Genomic DNA, 24,548 nt, shown 5'->3' with positions numbered 1-24,548 from the left:
ATCTTTGCCTACCAAGGTGGTTACAGTTTCCACTCTGACCACCCTCAAGGAGATGATGTTGTCAAATGTCTTGTCATTTGCTAATATATCAAGAAAACACTTCTATCTTGTTATGGTTTTAATTTCCATCATTTCATGTGTTTAAGGGGCATTTGTATATTTTTCTATGCCGTTTGCTTTGTACCTTTTATTATTTTTCTGCCACATTGGCATCATCTTAACTGACATAGGATCTATTTTTCTTTTAAAAGTGTTAGTCCTTTGTTTTAATGAGTGGATTTTTCTAGATTCATCTTAATCTAGTGACTTTGTTTATTGTGTTTTCTGTCATGTAGATTTATACTAAAATTTGTATACTCAAATATGCTACTTTTTTAATTTATGGCTTTCTTTTATGTCTGCTGTGTGCTGTGTGCTCTGAGGTCAAAAAGTCATTTCTCCTCATCTTCTTGTTGCATTCCTATTAAAATATTTTAAAAGAAAGAGTACGGATAGAATATGTGAGTTAAGGATTAGATTTTACTTTTTAAATATCAAATCATTTGCGTAAATTACAAATATTTTATGTAGACATTAACAAGATGGGTGCCTTGTTCATCCTTTGGCCAACTGCTATAATGGAAGGTCTACAACCTAACTCAATGGATGGAGCAACATGGCACAGCACTGAGTTCTGTCAGCTCTCCCATGGAGGTCGGGAAGTTTATTGTTATGCAAACAGACATTGCATTTAGCTGCCATGTCTGTTACTTCTGCCAAGTGATGGCAGTCCTTGAGAGTTTTGAACACTGTTTTGTTAGCCTGCAGAATGTTGTCTGATGGTTGGTTCGGTACTGAGCGTTTGGCATAGAGATTCCACAGAAGGAACTCTACATCCCTCTGGGGTGCCATTTCTGCCCATATGCCTTACCTGGAGTCAGCAACTTTGGGTAAATCTTTATTCTAATGTTACCGTGTTCCTCTCGGCAATGAGTAAGTATCGTAGGAGAACCCTCGAGTCCCTGCAGACACATTGTCTCTCCTTGTGCATCTAGGCATTGATCAGTGGGGCTGTAGTGATTATTGCTGTGGCATCCTATTTGTGATTTTCTATTTCCTTCTTTACCTGCCACACTTTAGACATGGTGCCCTCCCTCCACTTTCCTGCCTCTGGATCATTTTCTGTGATCTTCCCAGCTCCCATTATTTTAAGGCCACTATTAAATAATGACCCGTCTCCCCAGACCAGACTTCGCTTCTGCACTCTAGCTGCCTGGCTGTGTACAGCTGAAATGACCCCTTAGTCTCTTCCAGCTCAGCAGTGTCATGTGAAATCCCCTTTGCCACTGTCCAGAATCTGTTTCTCTTCTCCTGTCACAGACCTCTCTGGGTGATGTCACTACCTGCTGGGTTACTAATATTTGCAAACTCCAAAAGGTCCTATGTTGAAACATAACCATTGTGTGATGGTGTTAAGACACAGAAACCTTGTGCCTAGGTCATGAGGATGGATTCACAAACAGGAGTACATGCTTGATAAAAGAGGCCTAAGGGAGCTGCCTTGTCCATTCCCACAGCAGGATGGTGCCATCCGCCAGGAAGGGGCCCTGTGAATCCACCAGAGTCTCAGTCTGGGACTGCCACTTTCTAGAACCTCCAGAAAGAAATGTTTGGCAGTTGTAAACTGCCTTGTCCATGGCATTCTGACATAGATGCCTGAATGGAATAAGATGAGCCTTATTTAATATCACTCCTGACTTCTCTCCCTCTTACCTTTCAAATCCAAGACGATACTAAGCTTTGTTCTTTCTGACTGAGACATTTCTTCAACTTATTCTCTCCTTTCCTTTGCTATATGAAAGCTTTTAAGACTTTAATACTGTGGAGTTACAATCTCACCCATTTTCAGGACTGAAGGAGAAATGCATACTTCTACAATAAACATTGTAGAAAATTTTTGAACAATGGAAAAAGAAGCTCACCACCTCACCTTTCTATGACCTAACTGTACTCCTTGTTTTCTTCTGTCTCCGTTAGCTTTTTTGTCACTGTGATAAGCACCATGACCGAAAGCAAACTGGGGAGGAAAGGGTTTATTTCAGGTTACATCTCATAGTCCATCATGGAGAGAAGTCAGGGCAGAAACACCAGGAATAACCTGGAGGCAGGAACTGAAGCAGAGGCCACGGAGGAGTGCTGCTTACCAGCTTGCTCCTGTGGCTTACTCATTTTGCTTTCTGATATAACCCAGGACCACCTGCCCAGAGGTGACATCACCCACAGTGGGCTGAGCCCTCCCACGTCAGTCTTCAGTCAGAAAATCTCCTTACAGACATTTTTAAAGGCCAATCTGATGGACACATTTTCTCAATCAAGGTTCTTCCCAGACAACTCTAATTTGTGTCAAGTTGAGAAACGAACAATCAAAAATCTAACAAGGACAGCTTCTCTTCTATCTCAGCTCAGACAGGTGTTCTCTTCAGAGGCATACACACACACACACACACACACACACACACACACACACACACACACATTGAATCACGAGTAAGAGCATAGGTTCTGGAGTCAGACCAATCACTGTTTGAATTTTGCTTTCATCTTTGCTAGTCATGTGACCTTGAACAAGCTACCTAGGGTATTGTACCTCAGTGTGTCCTACAATGAGAGGCATACTAGTATTGGACTCATAAGCTGTGGTGAGATTTATAGGTGAGATGGCATGCATCAGAACATGACTTGATGTATGGCCAACTTACTGTTTTAACTGTCCTTTTAAGCCTATTTCATGGTCAAGAGTAAAGCTGCCTCTGGTCACTTTCAGAGCAACTCTGCATTTGTGATACTCTCATCTCCACTGTCTACCAGGGGTGGGTGAATACTAAGGATGAACCCAGGCCTCTGGGCTATGTGTGTGCTAAGTTGCATTCCCAGGCTTTCTAATTTGACCTTCATAAAAGCTCAGTGAAGTTTCATTGAGCGAACCACTACTCTGAAATCTAAGGGACCTGTCCAAGGTCACATGCTTACATAGCACAGTTTTGAGTCCGAATTTCCACATAGCTCTTCCCACGGATGAGTTCATAATTCTTTAACAAACTTTGAAAACACCCCTGTCACAGCATCATATATGTATATGCATATGGGCATGCACATGTATATGTATGTATGATATCTACTTGGATCCTGGGGAAATATACTTGGGATGAGTCAGGCTCTTCCAAGGAAGGGGGATGGAGAAATGTTTTCTAGTTTTATAGGTTTTTATGGGGCATGATGTACATGTTTGAAAGAAGTGTTAAAAACCCTTAGCAAAATAAATGTTGGCACACATATTGTACTGGTTAGCTTTTTTTTTTCAACTTGACACAAGCTAGTGTCGTCTGAGAAGAGGCAACTTCAGTTGAGAAAGTGCCACCATTGAATTGCCTGTATCAAGTCTGTAGGGACAGTTTCTTAATTAATGGTTGATGTAGGAGAACTCAGCCCACTGTGGGCAATGCCACCCCTGGGCAGGTGGTCCTGGGATCTATAAGAAAGCAGGCTGAACAAACCATGGAGAACAAGCCAGTAAGAAGTGTAGCTGGAGAATTTTTCTCCAGCTCCCGCCACCAAGTCCCGCCAGTCCCAGAGCCCACTTATAAAATAAACACACAAACTCTTACATTATTTAAACTGCTTGGCCATTAGTTCAGGCCTGTCATTGTCTAGCTCTTACTCTTATATTTAGCCCATTTCTATTAATCTTTACTTTGCCACATGGCTCATGGCTTACTGGTACCTTACATCTTCCTTGTCCTGGCAGTGGCTCCAGGCAGTCTCCCTCTTCCCTTCCTGTTCCCTCAATTCTCTTCTCTGTTAGTCCCGCCTATACTTCCTGTCTGGCTATTGGCCAATCAGTGTTCATTTACATATAGCGATAGCCACAGCACTTCCCCTTTTCTTCTTTTTTTTTTAAAAAGGAAGGTTTTAACTTTAACATAGTAAAATTACATATAACAAAACAATTATCAAGCAAGAATTACAGTTACAATATTAAAGAAGAGATCTTATCTGTCTTATATTTGTGAGTTTAAGGTTTTATATCTAACTTATCTTTTATTATAACTAAGAAAAATTGTAAGAATCTAGTCTTTAACCATATCAAAGACCTCAGAAGGATATAATATTGCCTGAGAAATGGGAGAAGGATGCAAGCAACTTTTGGGAATCTTGCAGGGTAGACAGAGACAGCTGAGCCTGGACAGTCATCCAAAGTTTTCTTGTAAAGTTGGGGCATCTGTCTTTAGCCCACAGGCCTAGAGTCTCTTATTCACTTTTCTCTGTGTCTTGTAGAATGTCTGGAAGTTTTCTCTGCAAAGCAGGAACCTGAAGGACCATTTTGTCAAGCAAAGTTCAGTGGTCACCTTTCTATGGGTCCTGCATGTCCAGTTGATCAAGCAGTCCAGGCAAGAACAGTTTCTTGCCCAAATGGCTATTTTTGTCAAGGTGAAGATAAACTCCATATGGAGTGTCTTCGATGCCCATCCTCCTCTCTGAAGTAAATCAGTGCTGTCAGGAGCAGACATGTCTCACTGTCCAAAAAGTCTAAATTTTTAAAACATTTTAAATGCCATATTTTGTAGGTCTTTGAAGTGTTTGAAGACTACCTATCTATCTGAAATATATCTATGTATACCTAGAAGACTTAACTAACATGGCTACAAATATTATCATAGATGACTAACTATTAATCTATTTTTTAATTATCCATTACAATTTTAAATGAGTTACATAAACATAATACCTCAAACAAGAATAGAAACATATATATAGTATAACAAAATTAAGTTTAAATTTGTATCAATAAACTAAAATCTATAGCAATGTAAAACATTTTAAACAAGTTGTTACTCTTTAAAAGTAGGTTCATTAATCTACCCTTTCATTCTATCATATCTAAACTAGCCCCCTTTTTTTTTTAGAAAGAGATTGTATTTATAATCAACCTGCTTTAAATAAAAATATTGGTTTTTCTCTGTCCCACACCAGAGGGCTCTTCTGATTTGGGACACAAGAATCTCTTAACCATTTTTTTTTTTTGAGCAATATGTCTGGGTTTAGAGGGGGAGTGAGCCAATTCCATCTCTAAAGCCAGCTTGGTATATTTGGGAATTTGGGCGTAGCTTTTCTTACTACTTCCTGCTGGAGGGGGGCGCTGTATCTTATGGGGACACAAAGAAAATTTTAGGATCATGGAATAGTCTGTGAGGCTGTATCGTCTGAGCCAGTTGCCTTGAAACCATTCTGGATGTTGAATCATCTGGGCTATGGTGTCACTGGAGACCTTTCAGGGGGTCTTGGCTGGTCAAACCTGATGTATCTTAATATGGAACAAATCCATAGTCTCTGGCTTTCTGTGGAAACAAAAGCAGAGACTCTTTTCCAAAGCAACATATCCTTATATCCAAATTTTGAAGTCAAGGTACCTTTAAAATTTACATTTTGGCATAACTCAACAGCTTTTACAATCAAATGTTTTTCTTCAGTTACGAATATCAAAGACAACATAATCCAGATTCTCTGTGTGATAGCCATTCTTTACATGGCTTATTACCTTTAATGTTTCTTTAAAGACTTTATTTTTAAAAACTATCTATTTGTTTATATAACTGTATATATTTGTTTTTTCTCTCTTTTAAGCCTACATACATTTTACACACATTGTGAACTATTCCATCTGAATCAGTCTTATTGTGAACCTATTGATTTAAATAAACTGCAGCCTTCTAAGACTGAAATGGTGCTGTCGCTGTTGGCTCCACCCACTTCAGTTTCCCAACATGGTGGTGGTCCATTTTCTGCCAGCTCTGGGAGCTGTAACTCTCAGAAATAGTGGGTCTACGCTTTTTATCAAAGTAGTGTGTAGCCCAGAAACCTCTTTTTTTAAAAATATATACTAGTAAAGACTAAATCTATCATACAGCGTAATGTGCCGCTGGCACACGTCTCAGTCCTGCCATACTGCAGGTCAAGTGCACACGCCAGGAACCCGCCAGTAGTTCAAACCCGCATTTTGCGGTGTCTAGCCGCCCATATGAGACATGAAGCAGGAACCTGTTTTTGGCTCTGTTTAGAATTGGTTATTAAATATTCTGAGGTTTAAGGTGGAAACTCAAGCCATTGGGCGCCATTTGTAGCTGGAGAATTTTTCTCCAGCTCCCGCCACCAAGTCCCGCCAGTCCCAGAGCCCACTTATAAAATAAACACACAAACTCTTACATTATTTAAACTGCTTGGCCATTAGCTCAGGCCTGTCATTGTCTAGCTCTTACTCTTATATTTAGCCCATTTCTATTAAACTTTACTTTGCCACATGGCTCATGGCTTACTGGTACCTTACATCTTCCTTGTCCTGGCAGTGGCTCCAGGCAGTCTCCCTCTTCCCTTCCTGTTCCCTCAATTCTCTTCTCTGTTAGTCCCGCCTATACTTCCTGTCTGGCTATTGGCCAATCAGTGTTTATTTACATATAGCAATATCCACAGCAAAGAAGTACTCCCCCATGGCCTCTGCTTTAGTTCCTGCCTCCAGGTCCCTGTCTTGAGTTCCTGCCCTGACTTCCCTCCATGATGGACTATAAACTATAAGCTGAAGTAAACCCTTTCCTCCCCAAGTTCATTTTGGTTAGTTTTTAACCTCAGCAATATGAAGCAAGCTATGACACATATCCAACTGTCTTTTTATTTTTGAAACTCCAGTTGGGGTTGGGATATTTTTATGTGGCTGCTTAATTCTGTGTCGTTGAGTGCTTGCATTATTTAGTTTAAAAATAGGACTTAGATAACAGTAAATGGGTTGTGCTGAATGAGGCATGGGTCACTTTACTGGCGGCCACCGGGTTTTGATTACAAAGGCTTACTAATGAGGTATGGAGGTGAGTGGGGGAGTTGTGATAAAATCTTTAATTTTAAAGTGTTTCTGCCTCATCCTGTGAAATATGTATTTAGAATCAATTATTTTACAATTTTCGGTCTCTCAGCACCTGTGTTGTATTCTTTGGTGAATAATCTGTGTATTTTCAGGTCGAGTGTTTCGTTAACATATTCTTGAGTCATTAATTAATAAACATTTTGTGATATTAGAATGCATTTGTGAAGCTACAGTTTGTCGTTTTTCACTTTTGCCTGTCAGCACATTTGAACGGATTTCCTTGTGTGTGGCTCGGTCAGCATGATGTAGGCAGCAGAAAAGAAGGTTGATTATCTTTGCTGGATTTTACAATTTTATCTGGCTAAACAGAATTTTTGTATTATACTCACTAGACTTATATGTTACCTATTTTAAGAAGCTGTGTACCCATTTGTTTTTAGTTTTCAAATCATCTCAGGTGCCAGATGTAAGTGCTCCCAATGCTGAAGTTTGCTGAAAATTTAAATGCCCTCAAATATCAACAGATAATCTCAATTTTTGAATTCCAGTCCTTTTTCCGTCAGAAGTGGAAATATTGGTATTTCTATCAGCAACCAGAGGGAGAGAAATGATTATTTTCTTTTGTTTTTTCCTTCCCAAGAAGTTGGTCTGTATCAAAAGAAAGATATTGGAAGTGAGAAATAGTGTTTTAAATTAATTCTCTATCATTCTTCCATTGATTTGAAAGCCATAGGTGATTCTTGCCACTGATTTGAAATGGACACATGAAAGACTGAGCATAGGGAAAGGAAATGGCTTCCCTGAGGTGTAAATTTGAAATGTCCTCTCTCTTCCTCAGGTGAAAGCTATGTCTGCGGCTCTATCGAGCCCTTTAAGAAGTTGGAGTACACCAAGAATGTGAACCCCAACTGGTCCGTGAACGTCAAGACCACCTCAGCTTCCCGGGCAGTATCTTCACTGGCCACTGCCAAGGGAGGACCCTCAGAGGTTCGGGAGAACAAGGATTTCATCCGACCCAAGCTGGTCACCATCATCAGAAGTGGGGTGAAGCCACGGAAGGCTGTCAGGATCCTGCTGAACAAGAAGACGGCTCATTCCTTCGAGCAGGTTCTCACTGACATTACCGATGCTATCAAGCTGGATTCGGGTGTGGTGAAGCGCCTGTACACTCTGGATGGGAAGCAGGTAAGGGTGGAGCCTGGGCCACTCTGATTTTATGGGCAAGTGCCAGGATATTGGGGGATAATGCTTGGCATAAAGTGGGGACCTCAAGTACATGCTTTATTAGTGTTGAAGGGACTGGGTCACCTAGTTCACAAACACACATTGATCTGAGACTAGTCTTGGTACCAGACAGGATTGATCACCATAATAAAGAAAGAAAAAAAAAAACACAAAGAGGAGGAGCTATCTTTGAAGAGGAAATCATCATTTTTATTATTTAAGTAATTATTTGCTTAGCATAATAGTGCTATTCTGTCTTCTGATTTCAAATTTTTCCTATGTCCTTTAAGGCCTGTCAGAGCCTTAAAGATGATTAAGATTCTGAGAGAAACTGAGTCTGCAAGGGAAAAATAGAAAGCATTTGTTGAGCTAAATCACAATTTATGATTCTATGTCTTAGAAATGTTCATTAGTCATATTCAATGGAATTGTCAAGACTTTAAAATCTGTAGCTAAGGAATGGCCTGTTTCCACCTAGGCTACTCTGAGAAGGTTTGTCAGGATGGGAACTGCAGGAAGAATCTGTGCTGATTATTTGCATGGCATGTTTGCTGCTCATTGGGAGTTGAACAGTGCCCTTTTGTTTATGATGATCATTCTGAGCATTGTTACTTTTGCTTGAAAAGTATGTTTTTGCAATATATTTTTATTCATATGTAAGAATTTCATGCAATGTATTTTGATCGTATTCATCCCCTACTATTTCCCCTAAGTCCTTCCAGTTCTGCCCGTACCTTCTCACCTCCTCCCAACTTTGTGCCCTTTATTTTTTATTTTTTGGTAACTCACTGAATCCGAATTGTGCTGCTCATACATTGAAGTGTGTGAGACCACCCACTCGAGCATGGTCAACCTAAGCCTCTTTACCCTTAAACCATCCTCCCTCCCCAGAAACCATTCCTGAAATGTAATTTTAATGTGTTTTTAATGACTTTTTGTGATTTGAGGGTAATTTGAAGGATCTAAACTAGATTCATAACGAAGAGACTTATACTAAGTAGAATTCTCATGGAAGTTCCTAAAGGCTAACACATCCAAAGTTTATGAATGAGAATAGATGCTAATACTATAAGGAGTGTCAGTTATGAAGAATCACTCCGCTGGGGATCCATTTAAGTGTCCTAACTTATTAAAATTCATTAGGAATGAAGGAGAGTACCAGTTGTCTGTGATTATTGACTGTCTTCTGCTTGTCTCAGAAAACTTGCATGCGGATAAGGATTCATGGGGGTAATATTCTCCATCTTCGAGACCTAAGAAGTTTGAATGTCCTCTATATATCAGTGGCCAGCAAGTCCACCATTGGCTTGTGAATTATAGTGGCCACAAGGAAATGAACATCACATTTAGGCATTGAAGTCTATCTCAGGTTGTTCAGCCATTCCGTAGTTCTGTATTTTCCTGAGATGATTTTTTTTCCAAGATGGGAGTTCACTTGTTTTTAGAAAAAAAAAGGAAATTTTAAAGCAAACCCCCTCCATGCATATGAAGGCAGAATGGGGCACTATGTGGGTAGAGGAAGGGGACCAGCAATGGGTGACACAGGGAACACAGGCAGACAGCGGGGAGGGGGGGGGGATGACTGAGAAGGAAGTCAGGAAGCCTGTGGATGAGCGTGCTATAATGAAACCTTTGTATGTTAACTGAAGTCATTCAAAAGAATTTTGAATTATATAAGTTTTCCTCCTCCATCCCCCCTTTCCTCCTCTTCTGCTTTTTCTCATTTGGAATTTGGGGTATTCAAAACTGCTGTATGTGAAGTCAAGAAGTCGGGGGCCACTGCTTCAGTTAATACTTGTATCAACTAATCATTTACTTTCTCCTAGATTTGATATAATGTTCTCAGTTGTTTCTTCTTTTCTGAATTTGCCTAACATCAACATTTCACAATGACTATGTTTGCTATGGACTAACGTAAATAATCAATGTGAATAATTCAGTGTAATTGGAAACAATCCAATGTTGAATAGCCAAAGACTGGGATTCAAATCTTGGCTTATCAACAGATGATTTTTGAAAACATGTGACTGAGCTTCACTATAATCACCAATAAAACATGGAAGTTATTACTCCATTATGGTTCCAGCTATGACAGGGTATGTGATGGAACTCTTGGAGTATAATAGTGATAATAGGCTTATTGAGCATTTTTCTAAGCATATGGTATGTACAATCATGTTTAATCCCTACAACAGTTGGATCATTGTTCTTACTAAGTCATAATTTGTTAAACATGTTAAAAAAATGCTTAAAACATGTCTAAAGACAACAAATGGTGGAGTTAGAATTTGAGCCGGTGACACTTCAAGGCTTGTGCTGGTTATCTCTTTACCAGGGCAGATCAGGCCAAGAACACCTGCGAATTTACTGAGAAAAATTTTTAATGGAATAGTGGTAGGCAGCGCCCCATCACCCAGTGAGAATCCTGAGGTAATTAACTTATAAAGAGACAAGTACTTTGGCTCACAGGTCTGCAGATACTAATCCATGACCAGGTTGCCCGTTCCTTTGGGCCAGTGGCAAGGCAGAACTCTGGGATAGGAACCCAGGCAAGTGAGCAAAGCCATTCATCTCATGTCTAGGAAGTGAAAGAAAGCAAGAAAGAGGCCATGAAGAAACCGCAGTCCTCTTCTAGGGCGTATCTCCGATGTCCTAAAGGCTTTCCCATGAAGGTCTACCTCTTAAGGGTTCAACCACCTCTCATAGCACCAGCCTGAGGAACACGCTGTTAAGAATTAGGCCTGTGGAGGATGTTCAAGATCTAAATTATAACGGAAGCATTTTTCCCAAGGAATCTCATTTGAATGTTTTCAGGGTAGGGATGGATGGATGAATGGATGGATGGATGGATGGATGGATGGATAGATAGATGGATGGATGGACAGATAGATAGGTAGATACGTAGTTGAGAGAGATGATATCTCATATACACTGTAGCTATTCTAATTGACTACTGAAGTTGACTGCTTTTCTTGAAGCACAGTTTTCTGTGCAGAAGAATTAGATGAGAGAGTTAAAGAGCATAAAGAATTTCTGTTTGAATTCCCAGTAGCGAAAATAAAGCCCTTCTTCACGGACCCTGGGAGTTTTGAATCATTTCAGTTCTAAAGGGAAATCTGCCCAATAAATAGTTTGTTCAAGTAGAATGTTTGGACAGTTCTGCAGAGACAGGTTGTTTTTAGTAAGCCTCTGAGAAACAGCGGGGTTCTTCCAAGCCTTCCTATGGAGTGACACTCAGTGTAGTGTAGTGAACTTAACTCTTAGTTCATTTTCTATTGCTGTGATGACTGTGACCAAAAGCAGCGTGTGGAGGAAAGGGTTTGTTTTACTTACAATTCTCATGTCTGAGAGTTGTGCAATGCCGTTGCTGACAGAAGTCAGGGCAGAAACTCAAGGCAGGAACCTGGAGACAGGAACTGAAGCACAGGCCATGGAGGAGTGCTCCTTAATGGCTTGGTCCTCATGGCTTGCTTTCTTAAATAATCCAGGACCACTTGCCCAGGGGTGACACCACATTAACCATTAATCAAGAAAATGCACTATAGGCTTGCCCACACAGCAGTCTGGTGGAGGAATTTTCTCCACTGTGTTTTCCTCAAAATGACTCTAGATTGTGTCAAGTTGACCTAAAACTAGCCAGCACACTCAGTACAGGATGGCATGGGCATCTCTATGCTGCATCAGGAACCAGCCTTATAACGATTTGTACCAGTTTTTTATTAGCACCACCATCTAACCAACTAAGCTAACTGCTCATTGATTTATGCCCTTTATTTTTTTATTTGCGTAACTCAGGTCTGCATCAAATCCATAAACAGTATGGAAAATACATAAATAAATATTCAAAGATAATATTTTTGCATTGAAGAAATAGAACTGTTTATAAAATGAATGCTTGAATGCTTTTGGTAGCTGCGTAGTGAGGAGTGAGGACAACGTCCAAGCTGGATTGATTTCGCTGTCCCCTTCGGGCAGCATGCAGATGTGTTGTGGATGGAAAGAGCAAATGCTGTGGTTTTAGCAGTAACAGTGAAAACTATGCCCGCTGTTCACTGCTACCCAGAGGAACTAGACACTGGAGGGCATAGTCCACACACTGTTCTCACTAGTTCTTGCCACCATGTGGCCTCCTAAATTGCTGCCTCCCAGGGTTGCATTAAGCCCTAGCCTCAGAGTTCATTCAGCCTCTGGCACATTTTTTTTTTTTTCTGAGATATTTTGAGACGGAACTAAGGAAACCAACATATTGGAAACGCTTCACTGTCTAAAGTGTCTACAGGAAGCTGCAGTTGGCTAGGGTGACCATGGTGGCTCATGAAGAGAAGCATCCAGAATTGCTTAGCTAAAACCTTCCTCTTCCCACTGCACCCCCGCCAGCTTCTGGGAGGCTCTGCTCATCATGGTATCAAGCTGTCAGCTGTCGTGGCTGCAGAAGTCACGGAAATATTTGCCGAACCCTATTTTCAGTAGTGCTTTATTTATCTGACTCTTGACTGAGGCCTGCCGGAAAGGGAAAAGGACATGTGTGTGCAAACCGAAGGCTGAAGTCGCAGCCCCCTCCTCCACATTCCAGAGGTTCCCAGAATCTAAGAACCCGAGAGTCACTTTCTCGATCTTACGTTCTCTGTTGTGAGACACACAACACTGTCTCGGTGTGGGCTGTTCACTCACCCTGCTAAGTTGTCACTCTTGGAGGTCATTTGAAATATTACTGTTTTGAAGTGATTAAGCCACAGAGATACAAGATTTGATACAAGTATAACATGGCTCTTGAATCCTTTTATGGAAATGTCAGTCTGGCTGCCTGCCGCTGGTAAATCTTCTAAAGTCATGGTTATTGACACTTCTTTAGAAATATAAAGAACAGCCAGTGCCCAAGCAGGTCATTTGTACAGAGAAGATCATAGGCGAGGCTTATCCCAGTGACCCCCACCCCCTCAGAAATACAACAGTAGTAAACCAGAGAGTCTTTAAGAGGAAACCATAGGTAGATCTGCCTATTCTTAGACATTGAATATATAGCATGTACAGTGTCGGAGCATACTTAGATAGCAGAGGAAAAATTCAGAGAGGCTACATTTTTATCTGGTAGATATTTCACGTAAGCAATGCACTTTGTAAAATCCGTCACCACTGGCGTGACCGCGTGAGCCAGCAACTTCCTGCTTTGCTTATGTGAAAAATCTTCAGGATCATTTGGCTGACGTACAGTCCTCCCTTCTTGCCAGCTCGTTCACTTTTCCATGCATTCAGTGACCCGAGGGGTCAATCATGGCCTGGAGATATCAGATGGGACATTCCACAGTTAGCGAGAAAAGGAGAGGGAGGGACCTACACATGCAAATCCTATTGCAGAACATGTTGTAATGGTTCCGTTTTGCTGTTTTGTTGGTCTCTTGCTACGTCCAAAGAATTAGCGGGCATGTATCACAAGATGATCTTTGGTTTTAGATATCTAATTTTGTTCTGAAGTAAAAATAACTAGGATCTGGAAAGCCAGATAGCTCAGTGGTTAAGAGCACTGGCTGCTCTGGCAGAGGACCTGGGTTTGGTTCCCAGCATGCATATGGTGGCTCACAACCATCTGTAACTCCAGTTCCAGGGGATCCAATGCCTCCTCTCGTCTTTGTGACCCCTGCATACACATAGTGCACAGACATACCTGTAGGCACACACTCATACACATAAGATAAATATGAGTAATTAAAAAACATAAAGGATCTTAGAAAATTGTGTTCATAGAATAAACTACACCTTCCTCTTACAAGTATAGGAGGAGATAAAGGTTGTTAAATACTGAAATTGGCTATAGCAGTCAGTAAAGATAAAAATGTGAAAATTGAAAGTTTCTAAATAAAAAGTAAGAAATAAGGATTCATTGAACCTGAAAAGGAGGTTGCCTGTATCTGTTGCTATAGTGACTCTCTCTCTCTCTCTCTCTCTCTCTCTCTTTCTCTCTCTCCTTCTCCCTCCCCTTCCCCCTCTCCCTCTCTCTGTCTCTCTGAGGAAAACAAAGCTTTTCCATGACAACTCTTATTCTCATTGGCATGTTTAAACTTTCTTTCTGAGCTACATTTTTTTTTTTTTTACTATTTTGATTTATTATCTCTATCAGGGAAATGAACAGCACTTTTTTAGTTTTGTTTGCAGTTAGTATAAAAAATAGTCAGACTGGTAATTAAGTTTGCATCCTCAAGTGTCAGAATTGAAATTTTGACAAAAGCTCGGAGCACATGTTCGGCCATCCTCCCAACTCATCGGACCTGGGAGTTGATGGAAATATCTTAGCCGATTTCAAAGAAAGGGGAGCTTAAAATAATTATGGCATTTTACTTAGAGAATTGAAGTGTTCAGAATAGGATGTGCTATTTTAGGTGATGTATGTTTGGTGGTTAATCAAGACTTAGGCTCTACAAGTGTTCTGATGTAGATGTTAATTCCTCAGATTTTGGAAGAGCTACACCCTCTTCCGCCTGCTGTAATCAACTATGGATGCCTGAAGTGGTGCATGTTCTAGAAGTGGTTTTAACAAAAGTAAGTTCTGAAGGTTCCTTCTAAAGCAGGACTGAAAACCCATTCTCCAGAGGCTTCTCTGTAGGGAGCAGAGGGAGCTCTAAGACTGCTCGATGATCGCCTCCTAGTGGTGATGTGTTCTTCACAGCGACTGGCCTCATAACCTGGCCGCACCACAGGTTGGGAACTGGGGACCCTATGGAGATGGTGGAAACAGACTTTAAAGTCAGCTATGTGTGGGCTTAGATTTCAGCCAGGGAAAATCTAGTTTGTAGTTGCTTCTTAAGTCTGAGAAATTCATTTTGTTTCCTTAGCTGGTTCAAATCTTGGATGTCCCTCAGAGATCTGTACGTTAGAGGTTCGTTTCTCAACTTGGAGCCTTTAAGAGATAGGAACTGATTCGATGCCTTTAGATCACAGGGAAATGCCCTCAGAAGGAGTTGTGGGGGCCAAGCTACTCCTTTTTACCTTGCTACCTTTTCTTTAAAAAATATTTCCTTCACTTTTAATTATATGTATAGGTGTGCATCACACAAGAGTACAGTTAATCTTGGTGGCTAGATGTGTCAGATCCCTGGAGCTGGAGTTATAGGCAGATGTAAATCTCCTGATGGGGATGCTGGAAACCAAACTTGTGTTTTCTGCAAGATCAGTGCATGCCCTTAACTCCTGAACCACTCCTCCCGTTCCTTCCTCTGTTCTTTTACTCCCTGTCCACGAAGTGGGTAGTTTACCACACCACATGCTCTTGTTGATATGTTGCCTTTCCACAGGTCCAAAAGCAATGTGACCAGTAGACCATGGATTGGAATTTCTAAACCCATGAATCAAAATAAGTCTTTTCTCCTTCTAAGTTGGTCATCTCAAGTGTTGGTTATAGTACTGAAAAGATGACTAAGATAACTGAAAAGATGCTGGCGTCTTAGTCCCTGTTCTAGTGCTGTGGAGACACCATGTCCAAGGCAAGTTTTAAATGAAACGATTTAATTGGAGGTGTGCTTACAGTCCATGATCACATGGTGGGAAGCAACAAGAAACATGGCATCAGGCTGGCTCTGGAGCAATAGCTGAGAGCTTACATCCTGATCTGTAGGCAGGAGAGAGAGAGAGAGGGAGAGAGAGAGAGAAAAGAAGAAGAAGAAGAAGAAGAAGAAGAAGAAGAAGAAGAAGAAGAAGAGGAGGAGGAAGAATAAGAAGAAGAAGAAGGAGGAGGAGGAGGAGAAGGAGAAGGAGAAGAAGAAGAAGAAGAAGAAGAAGAAGAAGAAGAAGAAGAAGAAGAAGAAAAAGAAGAAGAAAAAGAAGAAGAAGAAGAAGAAGAAGAAGAAGGAGGAGGAGGAGAAGGAGAAGGAGAAGAAGAAGAAAGGGAGGGAGGGAGGGAGGGAGGGAGGGAGGGAGAGAGGGAAAGAGAGAACTGTTCCTGGTGTGAGCTTTTGAAACCTCAAAGCTCACCTCCAATGATAAGCCCCTTCCAACAAGGCCACACCTCCTAATCCTTCCTAAAAAGTTCCACCAGCTGGGAAACAAACATTCAAATATATGAGCATATAAGGACCATTTTATTCAAATCATCCCAACCGACTTACTGATTATTTAAAATATAAAATTCTGCATATTGAATTTGCTTAGGATGAGGAATTTTGATGTTTATATATTTTACTTAAGCATAGGGAGAAACAGTTATATGACACAGAAGAGATACACTGGTTTCATAGACTGATAGATTTGAGTAAAAAATCTGTCTTCTACCCTAGAGACAATGAAAAACATTCTCCCAGTGGGAGCAATTAACTCTCTGACGATACTGTTTTATCTCCTATGTTTATGTTATAAGAATCATAATGCCTGCTTTGTTAATTGTCATAAATGTTAAAGGAAGTAATCAAATTTAGCATCATGATTGGTTCCTTTCTAGTTTGTTTTTCTGTTGCTGAGATAAAACACTGGCTGAAAGTAACTTGGGGAGGAAAGGGCTTGTTTGGCTTATGAGTATGAAAAGGTTTGTATTAATTTGACAGATATGAATCATAGCAGTTACTGATTACCATCAATTGTTACATTGAAATCCAAGGGTTTAGTTGTTTGGTTATTTTTGGTTTGAGAAAAGTCATGTTTGAACTATACAATAGGAGCTCACTATTCAGCATTACTCCTTAATGATGACCAATCTTCTCTTCCTTTGTAAATATGTCTTTTTACATAGAAACAATTCCTGTGATAATGCCTAGAAATGACATTTGGAATAAAACCTTTGTAAGAGCAAATCCTGCCTCTAACCCTCACCAGTGGTGTGACCCTTGGCAAATCAAACTCTCTGGATTTATTTTACCATTAAAGTTGCTATCATAACATTCACCTTGTATTTTGGGGGTTGTCACTGATACAATTGCTTGAGCTGTGGTAAGTGCTCTCCATGTACTAGTCTAACTTCCTGCATTTGTTTCCAGATTTCCTAAGGTCACTGGTCACTAGTAATTAACACTGGTTAGACCATGGGCATAGAATTAGCCATTTTGCATTGTTTCCTTTGTAACTAAACTACCAAGATGGACTATCAGTGATGGTGTTTTGTCAATCAATTGTAAATGCAGCCTGCATGTTATTTTATTGGCTTGTCTCTTCAATTGTACAGGGTATTCCTTAAGGATATTGACATGCTGGTCACCCATTCTATTATAAGGTTATACTAATATTGTTACCATCGTTTTTTGAACATCTTCTTTGAGCCAGTCACTGCTTACATTTATACTGAATATTATCACCCCAATGATTCGACACATTTCTCTGAATGTACCACTACTGTTTGGCTCTGCAAATCTCATTTCTCAAGATTCAGCTTAAAGTTCATCTCATCTACAGATCATTTCCTTGTTTCCTGTGAGAACTCACAGCTCCATCTCTTGGGACTCATTTGCTGCTATTGTATATAGGCTATAACTCCTCATTGTGTTGGTAAAATGCATGCCTGTTTCTTCCTTAAGATTTTATGGCATGTGACCAGGAAGGTGCCCTGCTGGCCTCTGAATCTCCAAGGCCTGACTTGGTTAAAGCTTTGATCAGTTAATGATTTAATATCTCAGTAACTGGATGTCTCAGCTGGTGTTCTATTGCTGTGAAGAGACACCATGACCATGGCAACTTTTATAAAGGAAACCATTTAATTGAGGCTGGCTTACAGTTCAGAAGTTTAGTCTGTTATCGTGGTGGGAGGCATGGTGGCATGCAGGCAGACATGGTGCTGGAGAAGGAGCCAAGACTTCATCTGGAGCTGCAGGCAATAGAGAGAAAACACCTAGCCTGGCTTGAGCATCTGAAACTTCAAAGTCCAACTCCAGTGACACACTTCCTCCAACAAGGCTACACCTACTCCAACAGGGCCACACCTACTAATAGCGCCATTCCCCATGAGCCTATGGGGACATTTTCATTCAAACCACCATGTTGGACAATTCACCAGTTTGTCCTAGGACTCACTGTTTGAATTAGCACATTGCTTCTAATGTCCAGCAAAGTACACAGAACCCATGGCCATGGTGGGGCCACCTTGATCACCTTGGGCTCTAGTGGTGTGGAGCGCTAAGCAAATGTAATGCTCCCTGGCAGTGTGACCAGACTGTGAGCTTCTCACCATGGTCCTTGCTTCCTATCTTGAGTTCCTACTTGTGAAACACTCTTAAGACAATTTAAAAAACAAAATCCATCTGCCAATTTGGGAGCACTCTGAGAGTCACTGGAAGCAACTTTGTCCTGTAAGGGGACAATAAACAGTCTGTTAGAAAGATCTCACCACCTTAGTCAGATGACCTGACCTAAATCTTCTGGATACTGCCTTGGTCACCCAGTGACTAAAGGAAGGCCTGGCTGATGGGTTTAGAAACTGGTGATGAGTCATTAAGAGTCTCAAGGAAAGAATCTGCTCCAATTGTGGAGCTCCGAACCTCCAGAACTGAGGACACTGGTGGCCTTAGCCATATGCTGTGACAGATTCCTCTGATTAGCTTAAATCCTTGCAACCAAATTAAGCAAAAAACAAAAAACCAAACCACAACAGTTTCAGAAATCAAATGGAACTTCAAAAAACCCAATTTTGAATCTGAACTATGTTGCAAACCACATGCCCTTGAAACAAAAGGACAGATGGGAGATTTAATTTTTAATTAGCATTTTGCATCACAGATTAATATGTAATCAATGTAAAGAATTTCCATGTAAATGAGAAAATACTAAGATAAGTGAAAATTACCCCTAGTCTGATAGTCGAGATGGCCCTCAGCCACGTTTTGGTCCATTTTCTTTGCTTTTTTTCTTTAACAAGAACTCTACTTTGTATAATTTGGCTTCCTGCTCATTAGTTTGGTCCTTTATTTATAGGGGCTCGGAATAGAACACAGGGTCTTGTACATGCTAGGAAGTACTGGGCTATTCGGGGTCTAACCAACCCAATGCTGTAGATGTTTTGCTTTTTGAGATTTTTCACAGTAGTGCTGTAAGATTTCTTTTAAGCTATTTATACAACAGGAAAAATGCAAACAATTCTATATACTAAAAATATGATCATGCCATCTTCTTAAAAGTCCTGTAAAACAAGTGTCTAGAGATAGCAGCAGTGATGTCACTGGAGAAGGCCATCGTGCAGTCTGTCTAGATCCACTGAAACAGGGAGGACATTTTGGCAAGATTTTCAGTGATGCCTTGTGACAAGAAGTCCTGAGAACATCAGTTCAGGGGTGGAACAGTACACATGTAACATTGGAGTCTCAAGGCCTCTGGGTGCTGAAACCCTGACTGTTGCATGGTAGGTGGATGAGAACATCAATCTTGGCCGATTTAGTAATTTCATCAACATTCCCTCAATGCCAGTCTTCAAATCAGATATCAAGGGATAAATGTCAGTAGGCAAGCATCCAGGCCATGAGTATGAAACGTGTTCCCTCTGAAATCCAGCCCTGATGGGAGATGTGGGGACTAAATGGAGATTAGGAGATTCAGAGAATGGTGAGCGCACTGTGGAAATGCCAACTTTGAGGAAGAGATTGATATACGCCATGGCCACAGAGTTTGTGTGCATTCTGCTAGGTGCTCTCTGTGTCCCTCCCCACACCACACACAGATGAGTGTTCTCATCATTCATCTTCTGTGAGTCTTTAGTGGGGATGAGTGAATGTCAATAAAACTCCCCATGAGAGCTGAGTTTAGCTCTTCAACTGTTGCCAAGGTGCAGTTCCTACAGGCAAGAAAACTCTCAGCATGGAAGATGCCCAAACACAAGGGTGTTTTTAATGTGTGTGGGAAATGAAAGAGCAAGGGACTTTGAAGGTAATGTTCAGCCAGTGTGCGTGGATATTTAGTGCCAAGGATCTTATATCTCACAGACTTACCTGCTGAGAATAGTGGATGGGGTAAATCCGTGGGAAGTAACAGTGGCAAGTGGTTTTCTTATGTGCAGCCTAGGAGGCTAATCGGCTAATAAGGTGTCCCTACTTGATGCATCTGTGGACTGGCCTTGACTTCGCACCAGTCAGGACACAGGACACAAAGCTGTGCAAACACATTCAAAAGCCAGTGACCAGGGGGTCTTTTGTTTGGAAGGTCAAAAGCAATGAGTTCCAGCATTAAGTCAGATGGCTGTGTGGAGACCCAGCTCATCGCCTCATTTCTCCTGGCTGCTTGATGCTGTGCCCTGGGACGAGTGGAATGGCCTCCATAGTTCTCCTTCTATTTCTGGGGTTGGTATCCTGTGAGAGAATGGCATGGGAAATGGTCATGTTGTTTCTTGGCAACATCATGATTTTTGTTTTTCTGCAGCGAAAGTTCCTTTTCTGTTTTATTTGTATTTCACTTCAAATTGATAGGTCTAGTCACTTTGTATTTGAAAATAAACTCCCTTTGATTAAATTATCATTACATGTGGTGACCCTGATGAGCTGGGCAAAAAAAGGAGATCAGGATCATCTCTTTGACTTCTTTTAGTTGGAAGAAGTCAAACCTCAAATATTAGTTCATCATGCAGAATGCTTATTGTTGACAGTGACATAAAATAGGCCCGTTACCAAGCCACCTGTGTTGGCAAACAACTCCTTGGTTTGGCCAAATTAAATCAACAGTTTCATGTGGATTCTATCAAGAAGACACACTTTACTCTTTTAACCTAAATGTGTTTTCTTGCCTGGACTATGCATGTTCTCATAGGTTTGTTATGTCAGAAAACATCATGCTGTCTGTGTCCCCCACTGCATAGGTGCTCAGACCAACTGCTCTCCAATGGCATCATTTCGAGAGAAACCAACATTATCACATTCGTATATTCCTGTAGGTAGCAGACAGTTGGGAGGGGTAGTCTTACTTGGAAACGTCCTTTTAGTGTCTGGAAACACTTTTAGGGAAATTACCCTCGTGTTTTTGAAGAGTGCAAGAGTTGTTTTGCTAACGCATTTAGAGCTCAAATAATACAAATGTTTAGTTTTGTGTATCCATGTACTATTAAATGGCTTTCATTAAAATTAATCCCTGCTCTTAAAGCCTGTGGCCTATGACTTGAGAACAGTTTGTAACTGTCCAAACTCTGTGTTATTAGTCTTTACTCTTCCATTAGGGCATGTTGGCAGTCAGGGCAGTGACATCACCATCCACTTCTTCACATCAAGATCACTAGGGAGGCAGAAGCAGGCAGATCTCTGTGAGTTCCAGGACTATTACACAGAGAAACCCTATCTCAAAAAAAAAAAAAAAAAAAACAACAAAAAACCAATCAACCAAACAAACAAACAAACAAAAACCTCAAAAAGAACCCTTCAAGATCATCAGAAACAAAAATTGCTCCCAGGGTCATGTCACACACACACACACACACACACACACACACACACACACACACACACACACGCACAGGAGACACAGAAGGTATAGTGGAATTGAAAATCCATTGATGATTAACACTGAAGACACTTCCTTTCCTTTCCTTTTCTCCTTTCTCTTTCTTTCTTTTTCTTTTTTCTTTTTGAAGACATTAGCCTTTACTTATTTTTTAAAAATTTTCTCCTTCTGTTAAAAATAGATTCTTTTGCCTGGTGGTGGCGGCGGCGGCGGCACATGTCTTTAATCTCAGTACTAAGGAGGCAGAGGCAGGTGGATCTCTGTGAGTTCAAGGCCAGCCTAGTCTATAGCATGAGTTCCAGGACAGCCAGGACTGTTACACAGAGAAACCTTGTCTTGGGGTGAGAGGAGGGATTCATTTCTCATACAATATATCTGGATTACAGTTTCCCCTCCGTCGACTCCTCCCAGTTCCTCCCCCTCCTCTCCCATCCTGATCCACTCCCTTCTGTCACTCATTAGAAAAGAACAGGCTTCTAAGAGATAACAACCAAACACGACAAAATAAAATATAGCTAGACAAAACTAAGGCCATCACATTGAAGTTGGACAAGGCAAACCAATAGAAGGAAAAGAGCCCCAGGAGAAGGCAGAATGATCAGAGACCCACTCTTTCACACACTTAGGAGTCCCATAAACGTACTAACCTGGAAGCTATAATACATATGCAGAGGATCTGGTGCAGACCCCTGCAGGTCCTGTGCTTGCTGCTACAGTCTCTGGAAGTTCATATGAGCCTTGCTCAGATGATTTAGAGGGATTTATTTTCTTGGTGTCCTCCATCCCCTCTGGCTCTTACACTCTTTCTGCCTCCTCTTCCATGGGGTTCCCTGAGCTCTGAGGGGAGGAATTTGATGGAGACATCCCATTAGAGCTGTGTGTTCCAAGGTTTCTCTCTGTCTGGCTGGAGGTCTCTGTATTTGTTCCCATCTACTGCAGGAGGAGTCTTCTCTGATGATGGCTGAGAAAGGCACTGATGTATGAGTATAGAAGAGTGTCATTAGGACTCATTTTATTGTTATTTTGTTGTTGTTTTACCCTAGGTAAAGATAGTTTATTTTCAAAGTCTTAAAATACGGTTTTTTTGTTTTTTTGGGGGGGTGGTTTGGGGGGTTTGTTTTTGTTTTTGTTTTTTTTTGGTTTTTCGAGACAGGGTTTCTCTGTGTAGCTTTGCGCCTTTTCCTGGAACTCACTTGGTAGCCCAGGCCACCCTCGAACACACAGAGATCCGCTTGGCTCTGCCTCCCGAGTGCTGGGATTAAAGGCGTGCGCCACCACCGCCCGGCCTACGTTTTGTTTTGAAAAGCGATCCTTACTTGTAGTTAAGTTATCATTTGAATTATTCACTCTCTTTCTTACGCTACTCTCACTTGGCCAGGCTCTTTGAGTGATCCCGTCATACAAATCCTGCTGGAGCATCCTTCACTCTGTCCCATCTAAGCATTCTTTGCTCTGTCCCTCTCATTTGAAGTCAGTCAAAGGAAGTCCAGACTTAGCACCATGTCTGTGCCGGGGGATGGCAGTAACAGTGTGGACCAGCTCAGCAGTTGGGAGAGATTTTCTGTTATGCCCAGTTGGCATCAACATGGCTGGTGAATTGGCCTGCCAGGAAGGTCACAGACCAGGGATGAGGCTGTATTAGTTACAGTTCTGTAGTAATGATAAAAATAGCATGGCCAAAAGCAATGTATAGAAGACAGTTTGTTTTGGCTTAAGGGTCCAGAGGGGTAGAGTCCACAATGGCCAGGGAAGCGTGGTAGCAGGTAACAGGAGCAAAAACGCTGCGAGATCTCATGTCAGTAGCACACGGGAAGCAGAAAGAGTGAACAGGGTGTGGGTGAGGCTATGAACCCCCAAAGGTCCCAGACAGAGGACAGTGACTTCTCCTCCCAGCAAGGGTCCACCTCCTAAGGTTCCAGAACCCCCGCAGGCAGCGCCACCTAGTGGGGAACAAAATGTTGACATTCCTGAGCTCAAAGGGGAGGGCACTTGACTTCCAAACAGCACAAACCTCAACATGTACTAAACCGGACAAGAACAGACAGACCTGCACTTACCTGCATGCTTACCCTAGGCCAAGCATTAACAGCTTCCTTACTGTGTCAGCCACACTGTGTGGTAGATACTATCACTGTCTTAACTTCAGGGATGTGAGGACAGAGTAGAAGTAACTGCTGTGATTCATACCCAAGTGGGACACAGAGCCTTCCTTAACCACTGCACTGTACATGATGCTTTATGATGTTTTCCAAGTTTTAACACATAAAATTTATATACATCTTTTTGTTCTGGGATTGTTCACATTTCATTGAGGAATCTTATCAACTTTACCCATGAGGGTTTCAAAATACTAAATTCTGGTGCTCTTTTAGTATTTAACTATGAGAATCTGAGCCACTTGCCAAAACAATTGAAATGCCTTTAAATTTTTTTTCTTCTAAGTATTTGTTGCTATTTTGGTGACTTTTGTCATCATTATTATGAAATTAATCCATTTGGAATAAATACTAAAACCTCAAGGACATTGTCTCTTAGATTGTTGCAAAGTTTTACTTTCCCAGTGATGAAAAAAGTACATTCTTTCTGCAAAAGGGCATTTATAATGTGAATTTTCTCCTAGAAATACAACCATTTTGTTTTGGAAATGGAATGTCGTTAAGCTTAAAACATGTCAGCTTTAAAAAAACCTAAAGGCTGATTACAGTTTTATTAAGGTATAATTTATATGCCGTAAAATTTATGCCTCATAGTTGTCTTAGGCGATGACCATAATAAAGTTGCAGTCACGCTGTCGGCAGCGGTGAGGTGTGAGACGAGGAGCCAGCTCTGTACTCCCGCCTGCAGCAGCCTCCGAGTTCTCTGGAAAGAACTCTTGACTTGGCCACAGAGAAGAATCTCAGAGAAGCAGTATAAAGCAAAGCTGGAGTGCAGTAGATTTTAACCCGGATGTGAGCATGGGGCTAATAGACTCAGGGAAGATAAGGCATGCCCACGTGTGGCTTTGGGCTTCCTGGGAGTCACGATTAAAGGACTTAGCAGTAGCTGCATGTGA

The 24,548-nt window shown here is 41.2% G+C and overlaps 1 protein-coding gene across 2 annotated transcripts in view; it reads left to right on the top strand.

Annotated features, from left to right (window-relative positions):
- Window positions 1–24,548, top strand: part of Dclk1 (doublecortin like kinase 1) — a 298,047-nt gene that overhangs the window by 9,422 nt on the left and 264,077 nt on the right. For both annotated transcript variants that reach the window (XM_059265105.1, XM_059265108.1), the window contains exon 3: window positions 7,728–8,074. In XM_059265105.1, coding sequence (XP_059121088.1) covers window positions 7,728–8,074 — 347 coding nt within the window. The remainder of the gene's footprint in view (window positions 1–7,727; window positions 8,075–24,548) is intronic.

The sequence above is a fragment of the Peromyscus eremicus genome, chromosome 6 (genome assembly GCF_949786415.1).
Source record: "Peromyscus eremicus chromosome 6, PerEre_H2_v1, whole genome shotgun sequence".
NCBI classification, from domain to species: Eukaryota; Metazoa; Chordata; class Mammalia; order Rodentia; family Cricetidae; genus Peromyscus; species Peromyscus eremicus.
The sequence above is the reverse complement of the archived record's forward strand: the minus strand, read 5'-3'. Positions and strand labels throughout refer to the sequence as shown.